This window comes from Mustela nigripes, chromosome 16 (genome assembly GCF_022355385.1).
Source record: "Mustela nigripes isolate SB6536 chromosome 16, MUSNIG.SB6536, whole genome shotgun sequence".
In the NCBI taxonomy this organism is placed as follows: Eukaryota; Metazoa; Chordata; class Mammalia; order Carnivora; family Mustelidae; genus Mustela; species Mustela nigripes.
The window spans coordinates 50,868,640-50,887,210 of NC_081572.1; the positions used below are offsets into that span (position 1 = coordinate 50,868,640).

The 18,571-nt window shown below is 45.2% G+C and overlaps 1 protein-coding gene, 1 long non-coding RNA gene and 1 pseudogene across 2 annotated transcripts in view; 2 read left to right on the forward strand and 1 right to left on the reverse strand.

Moving 5' to 3' along the window:
• UBC (ubiquitin C) overlaps positions 1-18,571 on the forward strand; it is a 27,271-nt gene that overhangs the window by 8,486 nt on the left and 214 nt on the right. The window contains 2 exon segments of the mRNA XM_059378455.1: positions 17,696-18,569; position 18,571. The exon segment at position 18,571 is cut by the window's right edge and continues 214 nt beyond it. Of these exon segments, the coding sequence (XP_059234438.1) occupies positions 17,696-18,569; position 18,571 (875 nt within the window).
• LOC132003145 (uncharacterized) lies at positions 5,880-12,676 on the forward strand. The gene is made up of 3 exons (XR_009400150.1): positions 5,880-6,220; positions 7,636-7,722; positions 10,419-12,676. It is a non-coding gene; the product is annotated as an uncharacterized LOC132003145 (long non-coding RNA).
• Positions 6,218-6,871, reverse strand: LOC132003143 (transmembrane protein 258-like; annotated as a pseudogene).

The following is an 18,571-nucleotide window of genomic DNA, read 5'->3' on the forward strand; positions in this document are numbered from 1 at the left end:
AGAATGGCAGGCAGAGGCAGAGGGAGAAGCAGGCTCCCTGCCAAGCAAGGAGTCCGATGTGGGACTCGATCCCAGGATGGTGGGGTTATGACCTGAGCCGAAGGCAGCTGCTTAACCAACTGAGCCATCCAGGCGTCCCTAAAGATTTTATTTATTTGACAGACAGAGATCACAGGTACACAGGCAGAGAGAGAGAGAGGAGGAAACCGGCTCCCTGCCAAGCAGAGAGCCCAGTGCGGGGCTTGATCCCAGGACCTTGAGATCATGACCTGAGCTGAAGGCAGAGGCTTTAACCCACTGAGCCACCCAGGCGCCCCAGCGCCCCATAAAATCTTAAAAAAAAAAAAAAGACTATATTTCTGGAGGAGGTTGAGACTGTATTTGGGTTGGGTATTAAGACTAAAGTTTGGTAACATGGCCTAGCATTAGTCAGCCCATTTGGGATCTTGGTTTTCTTTTTAACAGAGCAGAGTTGCTAGATCTAGGAAATACATGTGTTCAATTTTATGTTCCAAAGGGGTTGTGTCAGTTTATACCCTAACCACTGTGGGTGAGAGTTCCTATTGCCCCACATCTTATCCCACAATGGATATTATCTGACTTTTTAATTTCTGCACATTTGGAGGCTTTCAAGTGATAGCTCCTTGCGTTTTTGGTTTTTTTTTTAGGATTTTATTTTATTTATTGGACACAGAGAGAGAGATCACAAGGAGGCAGAGCAGCAGGCAGAGAGAGAGGAGGAAGCAGGCTCCCTGCTGAGCAGAGAGCCCGATGTGGGGCTCGATCCCAGGACCCCAGGACCATGACCTGAGCTGAAGGCAGAGGCCCCAACACACTGAGCCACCCAGGCGCCCCTCATCACGGTTTTAATTTGTGTATTCCAGATTACCAATCTGATTGAGCGACTGGTGTTTTTTCCGCCCTATTTCTTCTTTTTTGTCCTTTAAAACTAGATCTGGGCTATCCATTATGGAAGCTGCTAGTCACGGTGTTACAGGATTTCTTTTCCCTTAGCGTGTGTGGTTCTTGCTCACGCCTCTTTGAAGAACGTAGAGCTAGTCCAAAGAGTGGTGGCCAACAAAGCAAAGTTGATTCAGTGATAGTACAAAGTTCCTGAAGAGGGAGGGGCCCCAAGAGGGTTGCCGCAGGAGTTTCTGGATCTGTGGGTTTTTATCAGATCGGTGGGTGGTTTTAAAATGATTAATACTGGGGCACCTGGGTGGCTCAGTGGGTTAAAGCCTCTGCCTTCACTCAGGTCATGATCCTCGAGACCTGGGATCGAGCTCATCATCGGGCTCTCTGCTCAGCAGGGAGCCTGCTTCCCTCTCTCTCTCTCTGCCTGCCTCTCTGCCTACTTGGGATCTCTGTCAAATAAATAGATAAAATCTTTTTAAAAAAATGATTAATACTCCTTGTGCCTGTCATCCAATCAGGTTGTCATGTGGGAAAGGGAGGAGGGCTCCTTCCTAGGTGGTGTAAAATCCTTTTAAGGGTGGTTTCCCCTTAGGGCGGGGGACAACTTTGTCCCTGCCTGCCTTTCTTCCAACTATCCTTCACCAATATGTGATTATAATTAAAACTAAATAGGGGCGCCCAGGAGGCTCAGTAGGTTAACTGTCTGCCTTTGGCTCAGGTCCTGATCGCGGGGTCCTGGGATGGAGCCCCAAGTCTGGCTCCCTGCTCAGTGGATTCCGCTTCTCCCTCTCCCTCTGTCTGTCCCCTGCTCATGCTCTCTCTCGAGCTCTCTTTCTGACAAGTAAATAGATGAAAAATCTTTTAAAAACATCTTTAAGACATGATTAAAAATAAATGAGTAGGGCGCCTGAGTGGCTCAGGTCATGATCCTGGAGCCCCAGGGTGGAGTCCCACATTGGGTTCTCTGCTTGGTGGGCAGCTTCTCCTGCTGACCTCTCCCCTCTCATGCTCTCTCTCTCTCTCAAATAAATAAATACATTCTTTTCTTTTTTAATAAATAAATTCATAAAAATAAAAATGAAGGGGGGTCCTGGGTGGCTCAGTGGGTTAAAGCCTCTGCCTTCAGCTCAAGTCATGATCTGAGGGTCCTGGGATCGAGCCCCATATGGGCTCCCTGCTTGGTGTCTGCTTCTCCCTCTCCAGCTTCCCCTGCTGTGTTCCTTGTCTTGCTGTCTCTGTCATAAGTAAATAAAATCTTTAAAATTTTTTCATTAAATTAAGATGATGGGCCCCTGAGTGGCTCAGTTGGGTAAGTGTCTGGTCTCAGGGTTCTCAGATCAAGCTCTGTGTAGGGCTCTGAGTTTAGAGCAAAGTCTGCTTAAGATTCTCTCTTTCCCTCTGCCTCCTCCCCCACCAATCCCCCCCAACACACATTCTTTAAATAAATATATAAGATCCATTTTTAAAAATCTTTATAAAGAAAAAAGAAAGAAAACAGGGGCACCTGGGTGACTCAGTCTGTTAAGCGTCTGCCTTCAGCTCAGCTCATGACCTGCTTTTAGCCCAGGTCATGATCTCAAGGTCCTAGGATCGAGCCCTGTGTCGGGCAACCAGCTCAGCAGGGTTTGCTTCTCCTCCTGCCTCTGCCCCATTTGTGCTCCCTCTCAAAATCTTTTTTTTTTTTTAAGATTTTGTTTATTTATTTGACAGAGAAAGATGTCAAGAGAGGGAACACAAGCAGAGGAAGTGGGAGAGGGAGAAGCAGGCTTCCTGCTGAGCAGGGCTGGGCTTGATCCCAGAACCCTAGGATCATGACCGAAGCCAAAGGCAGAAACCCAACGACTGAGCGACCCAGGCACGCCTCAAATAAATTAAAACTTAAAACAAAACAAAACAAAAAACAGATGAATAAGTGTTAGAAATATTTCGCTTGTGCTTACCCATTTTAGTAAAAACTCTATCCAAGCTCTACCAATCCCTAAAGATTTCCCAAAACTATTTAAGCACCGAAAGACTTTTTTTTTTCTCTTTTTAAAAAAAATTATTTTACTTTATTTATTTGAGAGAGCATGAGTTGGGGGTGGCAGAGGGAGAAGGAGAAGCAGACTCCTTGCTGAGCCAGGAGCCTGATGTGGGGCTCTATCCCAGGACCTTGATAGCATGACCTGACCTAAAAGCAGCTGGTTAGCCAAATGAGGCGCTCAGGTGCCACACCCAATGGTTTTAGAGTCTCATTTGCAAATATATCACCCATATTTGGATGGGCAGGTTGACTTGATTCTGATTCATCAATATCTCATGGATTACATTTGTGGTGTCATAAGAAATTTACCTAACCCAGGTCACAAAAGCTTTTTACTTTCTTCCAGAAGGGGGCGCCTGGGTGGCTCAGTGGGTTAAGCCGCTGCCTTCGGCTCAGGTCATGATCTCAGGGTCCTGGAATGGAGCCCCGAGTTGGGCTCTCTGCTCAGCAAGGAGCCCGCTTCCTCCTCTCTCTCCACCTGCCTCTCTGCCTGCTTGTCATCTCTGTCAAATAAATAAATAAAATCTGTAAAAAAAAAAAAAAAAAAACAAAAAAAAAACCTACTTTCTTCCAGAAGATTTCAAGTTCTCATTACATTTAGGTCTACGATCCGTCTTGAGTTATTTCCGGTGCGAGAGCAAGGTCTCTTTGCTTATGGATATCCAGTTGCTCCAAAATATTCCTATTCCTTCAAAAAATATTCCTATTCCTTCAAAATAATCCTTTCTTAAAAAAAAAAAAAGATTTATGGGATGCCTGGGTGGCTCAGTCACTTAAGTGTCTGCCTTTGGCTCAGGTAATGATCTCAGGGTTCTGGGATTGAGCCCCACATCTGGCTCCTTGCTCAGCGGGGAGCCTGCCTCTCCCTCTGCCTGCGGCTCCCCCTGCTTGTGCTCTCTCTCTGTCTCTCTAATAAATAAATAAATAAAATCTATAAAATAAGTAAAGGACATTTATTTATCTGAGACAGAGCATGAGCTAGGGGAAGGGCAGAGGGACAAGCCAATTCCCTACCGAGTGGGGAGCCCGATATGGGGCTCCACACAGGGTTCAACCTGAACCGAAGTCAGAGGCTTAACCCCCTGAGGCACCAAGGGAGCCCAACAATCCTTTCTGTAAAGGCTGCTTTTAGGCAACAGTCTTGAGCAATGGGAAACGAGGTAGAAGGGCCCACAGGGACTGCCAAGCTGAATGCAAACAGGTTAATTGAGTCATAGGCCCTAACCGACCCATGGGCTACTTACGACCAGGCCCAATTACCAATAAAGGAAAAATTCCAGATGATTCCATATTCCCTCACTCTGCCCTATCACTGGGGCCCCTCATGACTGCCTCGTGGCAGACGGTTTCTCCTTTGCTGTCCCGTCGTCCAGTGCAGATTATTCAATAAACTTCTATGTCCTTTGTTTGACCTGAGTGAACTATTTCAGGGCCTGTACCACCAATCTTTGCCAGATCAGGATGCCTCACACTTTCTCCATTAAATTTCCTCGGAGCCTTTGGTGAAAATCAGTTGCTAATAAATGCAAAGATCTGGGGTGCCTAGCTGGCTCAGGACGAAGAGCTTACAACTCTTGATCTTGTGGTTGTGAGTTCCAGCCCCATCTGGAAGGATTATTGAAAAAAAGTACTAAACTATTTTTTTTAATGGAAAGATCTATCTCTGGACTTCATTCTGTTACATTAATCTATTATTCCCATCCTTATGCCAACAACACAGTCTTGATTAACTGAGTGTTTATAGTAAGCGTCCAGTCAGGTAAGGACTCCAACTCTGTTCATTTTTGGCTATTCTAGGTCCTTTCAGTTTCCATATAAACTTTATGATCAGCTCACCAATTCCTAACTTTTAAAAGCCTGCTGGGGTCAGGGCCCCTGGGTGGCTCATTCGGTTAAGCATTTGCCCTCAGCTCGGGTCATGATCTCGGAGTCCTGGGATTGTGCCCTCATTGGGCTCCCTGCTGAGCAGGAAGTCTGCTTCTCCCTCTTGCTCCTGCTTGTGCTCCCTTCTCTCTCTCAAATAAATAAATAAATAAAATCTTTAAAAAATAAAAAAAAGGGGGGGGGGCACCTGGGTGGCTCAGTGGGTTAAAGCCTCTGCCTTCAGCTCAGGTCATGATCCCAGAGTCCTGGGATCGAGCCCCGCATCCAGCCCCACATCTGGCTCTCTGCTCAGCAGGGAGCCTGCTTCCTCCTCTCTCTCTGCCTGCCTCTCTGCCTGCTTGTGATCTCTGTCTGTCAAATAAATAAATAAAATCTTTAAAAAAAAAAAAAGCTTGCTGGGATTGCATTGGACCTATAGATAAATTTGGGGAGAATTGTCATCTTAATGTTGAACACTTCAATTTGTAAACGTTTGAGCAAATTAATAGATTTTTCTTTCCTTATTCTTATTCCAGCTTGTTTAGGGGCTGATGAGTATGGTTTACTGGGCTATAACCATCCCTGTTTTCAGTCCTCACTTCAATAGAGGCCTAAAATTGAAGTTTGGTTTTATTATTTAAGGAAAAAAAAAAAAAAGGTCAGTTTCCTTTTCCTCTGGATCACTTTCTTGTTTTTTAGTCCTGTGGTTTCTTGGGAGCATTATGGGGCCTGAACCCCCACTGGTCCCCTTAATAACTGGCCTTTTTTTATATTTCTTGAGGCTTCCCTCAGAGTCCTATGTACTCCATATTAATTCATTCAACCAGGAACCAAGGAATTTTATGTCTGCAGTACTGTGGACGAATGCTGTGGGCCAAAGGCAGGCCACTCCCAAGATGAGCCACAATGACCTGTCCATTATTTTCATTTGAAAACAATCAAGGTCCAAAAGACTCAGGAAGAAACTTTGACCTACACCCCCCCCCCGCACCCACGAACAAATGCCTAAAAAGAATTTAGATAAAGGGCCTGTATTAAACAGATTTTTTTTTTTTAATTTAAATTTATTTTTCAGAGAGAGAGCACAAACAGGGGAAGTGGCAGGCAGAGGGAGAAGCAGGCTCCCAGCTGAGCAAGGAGCCTGACGTGGAACTTGATCCCAGGACCCCAGGACCACGACCTGAGCTGAAGGCAGACACCCAACCGACTGAGCCACCCAGGAGCCCCTGAACTGATCTAAGAGACTTATCTGCTTCAGGCAAACCTCCTTTTCCAAGCTTTTCCTTTCACCTTCCTGCTAATGCCTTCTTCTCCTTTGCACTCCCAGACTCCCACCTCCATCCTGAGCTCAGGATGATGGATGGAAATGCCTCATTTTGCCTGACGGTCTTGGGAATTTCATGTCGGCGTGGATTCCCCGTGAGCATAACTAAATTTTATTTTCTCCTGTTAATCTGTTTCGGTTAAATTTATTTATTTTTATTTTTTGGACGGTCACCCATCTGCCTTTATTGGAAGCAGCGGGTGGGACACTTCCAGTAACAGTAAAAAAATTAATTTATAAAAGCGGGAGTTCAGTGAAGTCGTGTGGTTGGAACCCTTGGGAGCTCATACGTAGATGCCAACCCAGAGCAGCAGGAAGAGGACTCCAAAGCCCATGAAGATCGAGGCCACCAAGGAGATGAGGACTTGTGTACTTGGTGGAGGTGACCACATAAAGGAAGAACCAGGAGGTAAAGAACATGCCAGTTGCCAACAGCACCGCAGTCAGATGGGGGAAGACAGCAGGGTTCACTGGACCTGGTGTGTCTGCTCATGACCTCAAGCTCCATTTTTGCCAGACACTGGTTCATCCACCACTCCGCCACCGGAATTTGGGTAAATTTAATTCTTAGTCCAGCTGGAGCCTTGGATAGTGGAAAAATGTCTTCCTCCCCAAGGAGGTGAGAAAAAGGGAAGGAATAGCACACACCCCGCAATGAGCATGAACTTGGCTGGTCCGCCAGATGGAAGGAAGGTTGTCAGGGCAGGATTAACGGGACTGAAGGGGATGTGGAGGCGGTTGAAGTGGAGAGAGAGGTATGTATGAATTGACCGTGCTGGGCTTATAGGCCATGGTAAGGAATCTGGAGTTTACTGTAGGTGTAATAGGAAGCAGAGGAGTGACCGGCCGTGAGTGATATAATTCGAATTCCTAGATTCTTCAACAAAGGACCGTGCCCACTCTGATTTTACTGTCCTTGACTTGGGGCTGGGAGGCTTGAATGCAGAAGAGGCATCAGAAAAACCATCTCCAATATGGCTAGGGAGTCCAACAACGGTGAGATCGTAGACGCCTCCCAATAAACAATGAGACCTCAAAGCCTGTGGTTACCTACATGGGTATCAGCCCACACTGGGGCTGTGTGTCTGAGCTAGGAGGTTTGAACTTCACCTTGACATCCTGGTGAATCCAACTCAAGGGTCTTCCCAAGGAAAACTTTCCCACTCCTACCAGCTATGGTTGGTATGTCCAGCAATATGGGGGTATGTCACCCCCATTTCTTATAAGCTCCTCTACTACAGTGTTTCTCATATGGTGTTGGAGTCATTTACAGCTACTTGAGGAAAGACACCAAGTTGTTTAACTGTGCTGTATGCTGGGGTCACAGATGACTGGTTGGGTGAATATCTATGGGATTATGATTAAAGACAACCTTAAGTATGAGGAAATTTGGATTGTTTCTGGAGCAATTATTTGCAGTCCCATTCTTACAAAGACTGCTTTTGACAAAGCATTGACAGTGCATATATGGCCCAGCTCCATCCAAATATAATGTTTTCTTTGTTCCAAGCCACACCATCCGAGATCTTGGATCAGCTGGGTTGGACCCTCCCAGATCAGCGAGACTCGAGTCTCTCTCCATCAAGGACCAGCACAGGTAATCACTGTAGTAAAATTCTTTTTTTCTTTCCAGCTGTGATATAATCGACAAATAATATCGCGTGAGTTTAAGACATACAATGTGATGACTTACGATGATCAAGATGATTTCAGATTTACTCTCAGCAACTTTTAAGTGTACAATAGAGTATCGTTAACTTTAGTCAACATGTTCCACATTAGACAGAACCCCAGAACTTCTCTGTCTTAGGGCAGCAGAATTCTGGATTCTCTCCCCTGGAGGGATGTAAGAGAGAGCATTATCCATTTGCCACAGATTACACCTATATTAGACATTTGTCTAAGAACAAGTTCTGTTTCTCTTGAACAAATCAGTCTGTCTGGATTTTAGGGACAGTGTGACATATGCCTAATCATGTTTTTCTCTTTGCTTTGGCCACTTAGGAAGCTTAGAACCTGATCTGTAGCCTTTATCTAGTAACCATTAAAGGACCCCTGGAGACCATCAGCACAGAGATTCAGAGGGCTCTAGACTTTGGCAAACCTGGGTTGAAATCTCACTTCTGCCACTCCTAGCCATGTGACTAGAGGCCACTTACCTGTTTTTTTCCCCAGGAGTATGTAAAAACAGACACAATCACAGTATTTACTTTGGGAAGTTATTTTGTTGGTAAGATTAGGGCATACAGTGATAAACATAGGGCCTGGCACAACTATCAACAAAATCGTAATCCTTTCACTCGAAGTTAACCAGTTGTGTGTGCTCTAAGGTGAAGCAACACACATACGTTTCCCACCTCAGAAATGTGTAAATTACTTTGATTCGCCATTTTAAAAAATCTGCTATCTATACCCTTTTCTAGAGGTATAATTAAGAGGCTCCAGAAAACACCGTAGTGATCATTAAATCTGCATATGGACGGTTCTTCCTCTCAAGACACACACGGCATAGCAAGGGAGCGTATCTTACATGTCTCACAGGATTAAGAAAACATGGAAAGGAGCACGTCCTGATCAGGCATTCGTTACTTAGGGTGACCCTTGGTCACTGGTCATCATACCCTTGTTACTATTCACGTCTTCTGATATGTCCTCTGACAACAGACCTGTTTGGATTCAAAGGGAAGTTCTTAATTCCACAGTAATTAAGGAACCTGTTCTTTACCTTCCTTCTGGGGTCAAATAAATTCAAAGAGAGAAGATCTATTAGGGTGACACTAATGTCTGAAACATTAACATAATAAGTCTCAAACCGGGTAAATACATCTTTGTATTTTATAAAAGGAGACTGTAACATTTTTTTTTCTTTTTTTAAAAGATTTATTTGACAGAGACAGACACAGTGAGAGAAGGAACACAGCAGTGGGAGTGGGAGAGGGAGGAGCAGACTTCCCACCCAGCAGGGAGCCAAACACGGGCTCCATCCCAGAACCCTGGGATTAGCACCTGAGCCAAAGGCAGATGCTTACGACTGAGCCACTGGCGCCCCTGTAACATTTATCTTTTAAGAACCATTTTTAATCTTTTTTTAATTGCTGGAATCAGTCTCCTTTCACTTCCTGAGACATCTTTGTGCTCTTTAAGGATTTACCTGAGCTATCTCACGGATTTGCTCTGCCAGATGTTTGCTTAATTTAACTTTATTATAGCTTTACTGAGGAATAAATGATGCACGATAAATTGTACTAAATTATTTAAACTCTATAAATCGGTAAGTTTGGATATGAGACAAGCACCAAAATCAAGATAGTAAACATTTCCCTCGCCCTCCCAGAGTTTTTCCTGCCTTTCTTTTTTATTTTTAAGATTTTATTTATTTGACAGAGAGAGACACAGAGGGAGGGAACACAAGCAGTGGGGAGTGGGAGAGGGATAAGCAGGCTTCCCACCTAGCAGGGAGCCCGATGCGGGCCTCGATCCCAGAACCCCGGGATCATGACCTGATCGGAAGACAGCCGCTTAAGGACGGAGCCACCCAGGTGCCCTCTCCTGCCTTTCATAACCCATCCCACCTCACTCCTTCTTCCTGCCTCCATCCCAAATTGATCATTGATCTGCTTTTCCTCTTGATAGATTAGTTTGCATTTTCCAGAATTATCTTGAGATTCGTCCATGTTCTTATGTGTCTACATGGTTCATTTCTTTTTATTTCTGAGTAGTAGTCCATTGTATGGCTATACTACAGTTTTTCTCATCAAATGAATTTACGTAATTGTCTCTCTCCATACAATATGGGGGGGGGACTGTCTGGAAAAACAACGAAAGCAAAACACTAAACCTGTGGCCCACCTCTAGCAAAAGGACAGACTTTGATGCCAGCATGTTCTATACTCATCTCATTAATTTATTTATTAATTAATTTATTTTTTTAAAAGATTTTATTTATGTGACAGAGATGACAAGTAGGCAGAGAGGCAGGCAGAGAGAGAGGAAGGGAAGCAGGCTGCTGAGCAGAGAGCCCGACGCGGGGCTCGATCCCAGGACCCTGAGATCATGACCGGAGCCGAAGGCAGAGGCTTTAACCTACTGAGCCACCCGAGCGCCTCTCATCTCACTAATTTAATTTTCTCTTCTTTCTTCTTTTGTTGTAAGTTCCCACATTCTCTTATCTTTTAATTTTGTCACGTACATTTAAGTCAGTCATCTCGGTTCTTTTCTGAAGTAAGGATCAAGTACAACTAAATAATGTCCAGTTTTTTATTTGATTTTACCACTTCTTCCTGTTTTCTTTAGGGATGCTGGATTTTGTTGACTTGATCTACTTACTTACAGATGTTCATCATTTCCTGCATAGACAGCTGCCACCATCTCCGGAGTCCTGGTCTCTGAGCTCATCTCCCTTCTGTTCACCTGCTATGATGTCACCAGACTATCATTCTACAGAAGAAATCTGATCATGTCATTCCCACACAAAACACCTACCCAAGGAATCTAAAGTCCTTGGCATGATAAGGCAACTCATTAGTCACTCATTCTTTCAACAAATATTTACTGGGCACTGATTATGTATCAGGCTCTATGCTGGCTGGCTCCGTTTGGAGACATGGTGATAAATTGGAGAGATGTGGCCTGTACCATCATGGAATTTATATTCTAGCATGGAGACAAACAGATTTTTTTAAAATGTGTGCAATATGATGATAAACCGAGTAAACATGAAATTGTTATTAAGTAACCAGGGTGCTGTGACTGAGTTCTGAGAGCAAGGGTGGATGGCAGAGGTGGCCCCTTTGAGGGGGTGACATTTATTTTTTTATTTAAAGATTTTTATTTATTTTTTGACAGACAGAGATCACAAGTAGGCAGAGAGGTAGACAGAGAGAGACGGAGGAGGAAGCAGGCTCCCCGCTGAACAGAGAGCCTGATGCGGGGCTCTATCCCAGGACCCAGGAATCACGACCTGAGCCGAAGGCAGAGGCTTTAACCCACTGAGCCATCCAGGTGCTCCGAGGAGGTGATATTTATAGTGCTTGAATTATGACAAAGAAATGGCCATGGGAAAGGCTCTTGGCCAGGGAAACATCAAGTGCAAAGGTCCAGAAGTGGGAGAAAGCTTGGATGGCCAGCATGGCGGAAGGGACAGAAGTTGCTGGACAGTTGAGTTCTGCCTGCTTCTCCAGCCTCATTTCCCAAACCATGGACCTACATGTAGGCACCCTAAATCCCAGACATGCACAGCTACCCCACTCTTTCTTCAACGTGCCATGCCTTCTCATTTTGCACCTGCTCCCTCCTGATGAACCTACTCCTGGTGACTGGGTTTCTAAATAATACCTCCAACAAAACCTTTGGCTTCCTCTCCTACCCTCCTCCAGGCACCAGACTGTTCCTTCCTCCTCTGGGCCTTCCTAGAAGTCTGTATGTACTTCCAGTTTTTTTATATAGCTAGCATTTCCTGAGTGCTTTCTATACGGCAGGCACTATTCCAAGCACTTTACCTGTATACTCCACTTTATGAGGCAGGTCCGTTTATAATCCTCAAAACATCAATGAGCAAGAAATTATTACTGACTCTACGATACAGATGAAGAAACAGAGGCCCAGAGAAGTGACATCATTCATCCCCAGTTACACAATGAGGAAACAGCAGTCAGGATTCCAACCCAGACAGTACAGCTTATATTTTAACCACAAAGGCCTTTTGCCTTTCAAGATTGAGAACAGTGGCTAACACTCATGAAGCTCTCCCTATGTGCCAGGCTTCCCAACTCTTGTCGTGCATGAACTTACTGCACCCTACAACTCTCTGAGGTAGACACTAAGTCCTCACCAACCCCCTCACTGGCACTGAGACCAGAACTTTCTTGGGTGGAGCCCAGGTCCTGTCCCAGTCAATAATCCCAATGTTTCCTACACCCAGAAATTGCTGAACAAATGTCTGTTCATGGATGAATGAACTAGCAGACCCAGTGTTTTTTTTTTTTTCTTGACTCACAAATCAAGAGCATACAGTGCCCAGAAACAGTTGCTTGGAGAAAATTATTATAATGGAATATAAATATGTTGTAGTAAATATATACCTATGAGAACTGACTAATATAAGGGCTAACTTCACATGCATATTTGCTGCATTTTCAAATGTGAGGTAGGGTAATTCCTTTATATTTCAGAGATTGTATTATATATCAGAAGATGTACTAACCGACCAAAATGGGGCAAAGAGCTGCTTCCAAGACAGCTCCCACAATAAATCTGATGTGTGTTGAAGTGTTCTCACAGCTCACAAAAACAACACATCAACTTATAAAACCATCTCCATCTTTTGTCTAGCTATTATTCTTTGACTTGACAGCAAATAAGTTTCACTTATTAGACACAATGAAGAAAAGTTTAAAATGTCATTGAGGAGGGTGGCTCAGTGGGTTAAAGCCTCTGCCTTCGGCTCAAGTCATGATCCCAGGGTCCAGGGACCGAGCCACGAATCGGGCTTTCTGCTCCGCGGAGAGCCTGTTTCCTCCTCTTTCTCTGCCTACATCTCTGCCTACTTGTGATCTCTGTCTGTCAAATAAATAAATAAAATCTTTAAAAAAAAAAAATAAAATAAATAAAATGTCATTGAGGGGCACCTGGGTGGCTCAGTTGTTAAGCATCTGCCTTCAGCTCAGGTCATGATCTTGGGGTCCTGGGATTGAGCCCCATGTTGACTCCCTGCTCAGAGGGGCATCTGCTTCTCTTCTCCCTCTGACCCTCCCCAACTCTTGTGCACTCACTCTCTCAAATAAATATTTTAAAAATAAAAATAATAAATCAGTAGGGAAATGCAAATCAAAACCACAGTAAGATATCACCTCACACCCATTAGTAACAAATATTGGTAGGATGTGGAGAAATTGGAACCCTTGTACATGGTTTGTGGTTATGTAAAATGGTGCAACCATTATGGAAAACTTAAAAACAGAATTACTATAAAAACTTAAAACAGAATTACCATATAATCCAGCAATCCTGCTTCTGAGTATATATCCAAAAGAATTAAAAGCAGGATCTTTCAGAGAGATATTTGCACAGCCATATTCATTGCAACATTTTTCACAATAGCCAAGAGGTGGAAGAGACCCAAATATCCACAGACAGATAAGTAGATACACACAATGTGGTATATACATACAATGGACTATTAGCCTTAAAAAACAAATTTGTCACATGTATGGATGAACCCTGAAGGCATTATACTAAATGAAATAAGCCAGTTGCCAAGTGAAAACAAATACTATACGAATCCACTTTTATAAGGTATCTAAAGTGGTCAAAATCATAGAAACAGAAGGTAGAATAGTGGTTACCAGGGCCTGGGGGCAGGGAGAAATGGGGAGTAGTTGTTAAGTGGATACAGGGTTTCAGCTTTGAGAGATGACTCTATGGGCCCCCCCACCCCCCACCCCCCGGGGTGGCTCAGTCAGTTGAGCTCTGCTTTTTGCTCAGGTCCTGATCCCAGTGATCATGCCTCGCATTGGGTTCCCTGCTTAATAGAAGAGCCTGCTTCTCCCTCTGCTGCTTCCCCTCCCTGCTTGTGCTCTCTGTCAATGAATAAAATTTTTTTTAAAAGTTGAAAAAATTCTAGAAATCTACAAGTCACAGTAATGTGAAATATAATTAATACTACTTAACTGTACACTTAAAACTGGAAAGAGGATAAGTTTTATAGTATGCTGGTTTTTTTTGCCGGGGGTGGGGGAGCTAAAGCAAGTAACAAAATGTTTGGATTTAATAAAGTTGGGTGTTGGCTATGTGGTTGGTTATATTTATTATCTCCAACTTTCATTTATGTAATATTCCATAGTAAACATTTTTTTAAAATATATTTATTTATTTATTATTTGACAGAGATCACAAGTAGCAGAGAGGCAGAGAAAGAGAGAGGAGGAAGCAGGCGGGGCTCAATCCCAGGACTCTGAGCCCATGACCTGAGCCGAAGGCAGAGGCTTTAACCCATTGAGCCACCCAGGCGCCCCATAGTAAACATTTTAAAGTAGCTATGTTTTATTGGACAGATTTCATAATTTTAAGGCCCAAATGTAAAGACAATACAGACTTTCTCCCTGTGTTCATGTGGACATTCAATAACAGTTTCTAACTTGCTGGTAATGAATCAGGAGTTTCATAATTCTATTGAAATAAATAGCCAAACGAGGAAATGACAAACCACTTATTAACTCTGTATTTTAAATATCAGATGATAATGTCAAGAAAACAACTGTGAATTTATCATTGGAAGCACAGTTTTCGCACAGATTTTTATTAAAAGACATCTAGCCAAGTGAAATTACTTAGAATCTTTGTTTTTTTTCCAAAGGAACTGCCTACGCAAAAAAACATTTTCTCTGTGGAAAATTAACTCTGGTTTTTAGCTTTGTATTTTGGTGCCTGAGGCTGTCACTAAATTGGGGTGCCCCCCCCCTGTTAAACAAAGGTAAAACTGCATAACATTCACTGAACATGTATTGAACACAATGCCAGGTATTGTGCTAAAATATCAAATTCCTGGTCTTTGGGATTTTGTCATTCTATTCTCTAATTTGTTTACAAATCATCTTTTACAATTCACTGCCGGAAATTACATTATGACTAAAATGTTCACTTATAAACAGACCATAAAAAATTCACCTTGTTTTACAAGGACACCACTTGTTTTCCTTCTGAAAACATTTTGCTCTGTTGAGGTTACCAAATGCCCCACTTTGGGAAAACATTAAACCAGAAAGCTGTATGACTAACTTGGTTCTGGCAATTGCTAGAACCCCCCAAATGATGTCATCCTATCCGTCAGGAGCTCTCCGTTCTAGATTATTCTACCACCCAAACTCAATGACTCAGGAGAAGCTGCCAGTTCGTGACACAAACTCAGACTCATTCTAAGTTCAACAAAAAACAAATAAAAAAATTTAAAAATGTTCATCATCGACCTCCAAATCCAAAATTAATTTAAAGAAACATTTTTATCTGTTATTCTAGTAAACAGACCTTACCCAGTTTTAGTTCATTTAACTTAAGCTGTTGTCAAACTCGTCATTTACCTGTCTATACTGTTAACTCACGGACACCGTTTTGGAAAAGGACGCTTAGAAACGCTGTATTTTAATGACTGACGACCTTTTCTGAGGGGTATTGTCGTTGATTTGCATTAACGTGCTCATCTGCAGACTACCCTCACTTAGGGAGGTTGGTTATTGCGCCACAAACAACCCTCTGCTTGTTTATTTCCACCCCCAGCTCCATGACTCAGACTCGGGGCCACGTGTCACCCAGACCCAACGCCCCTGCCTTAGTGGCGTTCCTCGGGTTATCTCCTTGCGGGACATGGGGCCACACCCACGGCGTAGGGAAACCAGCTAGAGGGGTCGTAGCTGGGAAATGCCACCTTACAGGGTCGCACGTTTAGAGGAAAAACACTACTTTCTTGTACACGAATTCCTCGTCTCCCAAAGCGGGTTTTCGGCTTCCCGATCCGCAGCTCTCTTTTTCCCCCCAAACCAGAGTTCGGGGAAACAGCAAGGAGGTGAAAGAGACTGCAGGTTTCTGCCCACCGTCGTGGTCACCGGGGGCCCGAGCAGAGTCCCTCTGGGCCTCCTTGGAGGGGGGCGGGGTGGGGGACGGAAGGAGGCCGGCCCCCCACCCCCCATGTCCCGACCCTAGAGTCTAGCGTACGGATTCTCCTCGGGGACTGAAAAAGACAAAAGCATTCTGACTCTAAAAAAAAGTCGCATTAAAGCTCCTTCATTCTGCTATAACCAACGGCGAAAAATGAAACCAGCCCGTACGGGCTCGCGTTAAGATGGGGGTGGGAAGGTGTGCTTCCGCTGCAGACACTGATAAAACACAGCGGCGTGCCGCGCCGCTCCTGAGCGCCTCCGAACCCGAACCGGGGTGCCCCCGCCCCCGGGAAAGTCGCTGCGGAAGACCCTTTTCCCCACCTAACGCGGGAAAAACCTAAGACTTAGAGGGGTTTGGGATTTCGGAGGCGGGAGCAAACTACCCCTCCTCCCCCACCGGCCGGAAGTACCCCTCTCTCTCAATGGCGCGCCTCTGTGGCGCACGCGCACTGAGTTACTTAGCAACGTCGTCGCCAACCCACCCAGTTTGGAGCCCAGCAACAACCGAGCCGCCGCGTATCCCACCAATCAGCGCCGGCCTCGCCTTCACCCGCTTCACCAATCAGTGCCGGCGCTGCAAGGAAGTTTCGAGAGCTTTCGAGGAAGGTCCCCTAACTCAAATCCATCCGCCAAATAATTTTCCTACTTTTTTCCCAAGGGAGGATAAGGGTCGCCTGGAAGAGAGGGGAGCTGACTTTTTAGGGTTTTTTCTTCGGCTCTGAGGAACTTGGGGCTCAGTGGAAGGGCCTAATCGGGCCGCGGGAGGTGGGGCCGCGCGAACTACTTTCAGCCGCGTACGGACACGGCGGCTACGTAGGTAGTGATGAGTCACGCAACAGACGCTGCATAAATTTCAGCCCCGCGGAGCCGCCAGCGTTCAGGAGCGGCTGGCATTGTCGGGTGTGGGTGTCTTGGCGTTTGAGTGAGTCGACGTGATTGCATTCAGTGTCCTTCACTCGCTAACAGGTACTGGCCGGCATCTTTCGAGACCTAGGAGGAGTGGAGAGGGGCTCCAAGCGAGACCAGGCTGACGGATTGGGAGGTGGTGGGGGGCCGCCTCAGGGAAAGGGGTTGGGGGAGGGGAGGGCGAGGTGACGCGGCGCTGCTGCGCCGGGCCTTTCCGGAAGAGTGGGCCTTGTTTACGTGGAGGGAGCGGGGGCGGTTGGCGCGCGCGCCCGCCCACAGAGACCAACCGACACTTAACCAATGGAGATTCTATCGTGTCTGCTTCAGGGGGGGAAGGAGGAAAAGAGGTAGTTTAGTGTGCTTTCCAGAACTGTCTTGAGTTTTGAATCCCCGCGCGGCGAAAGGGTCCCACCTCACTTTTTTCTTAAGACGGTAATTTTTATTTACCGAGATTCGGGTTTGTTGTTTTTTTTTTTTTTTTTTTTAAATTCTACGTATCTTCAGGTTTTGGGGAAATTCAAAGGGTGCGGGGGAAGACTAGAAGACTGTAGAGTAATTAAGGTTCTGGATATAAACCTTTGGGGTTTTTTTGTTGTTGTTGTTTCTTGTATTTTTCGTTTAAGTTGAAGCCTTGATTAAATTTTTCATTCAGCGGCTGATTCAGGAATACTACGGGGGGGGGTTGTGAGCGATGTTAACGTGGTTCAAGCACTTGGAAGATGAAGTTAATTGTTCGCTTTGGAGAATGGGTTATAGGTGTGGGTAATAGAAAGAATTTTAAGATTTATTTACTTCAGAGGCGGGTGGGGAGAAGGGGGGAGAATCCCAAGCAGGCTCCATGTTTAGCACAGATCCTGACTCTGCGGGGGCTCTCTCCCACGACTCTGATGATCTAAGTGGGTGTCCTGAGTGAAGACACTTAACCCACTGAGTCACCCAGGCACCCCTCTAATACAAAGATCTTGAGATGTTACGTTTTTTTTTTCTTTTTTTTTCTCTTAAAATCTAGGTCAAAATGCAGATTTTCGTGAAGACCCTGACCGGCAAGACCATCACCCTGGAGGTGGAGCCCAGTGACACCATCGAGAATGTGAAGGCCAAGATCCAAGACAAAGAGGGCATCCCCCCCGACCAGCAGAGGCTTATCTTTGCTGGCAAGCAGTTGGAAGATGGCCGCACTCTTTCTGATTACAACATCCAGAAAGAGTCCACCCTGCACCTGGTCCTGCGCCTGAGGGGTGGCATGCAGATCTTTGTGAAGACCCTGACCGGCAAGACCATCACTCTGGAGGTGGAGCCCAGTGACACCATTGAAAATGTAAAGGCCAAGATCCAAGATAAGGAGGGCATCCCCCCTGACCAGCAGAGGCTTATCTTTGCTGGCAAGCAGCTGGAAGATGGCCGTACTCTTTCTGATTACAACATCCAGAAAGAATCCACTCTGCATCTGGTCCTTCGGCTGAGAGGTGGCATGCAGATCTTCGTGAAGACCCTGACTGGCAAGACCATCACTCTGGAGGTGGAGCCCAGTGACACCATTGAAAATGTAAAGGCCAAGATCCAAGACAAAGAAGGCATCCCCCCTGACCAGCAGAGGCTTATCTTTGCTGGCAAGCAGTTGGAAGATGGCCGCACTCTTTCTGATTACAACATCCAGAAAGAGTCCACCCTGCACCTGGTCCTGCGCCTGAGGGGTGGCATGCAGATCTTTGTGAAGACCCTGACCGGCAAGACCATCACTCTGGAGGTGGAGCCCAGTGACACCATTGAAAATGTAAAGGCCAAGATCCAAGATAAGGAGGGCATCCCCCCTGACCAGCAGAGGCTTATCTTTGCTGGCAAGCAGCTGGAAGATGGCCGTACTCTTTCTGATTACAACATCCAGAAAGA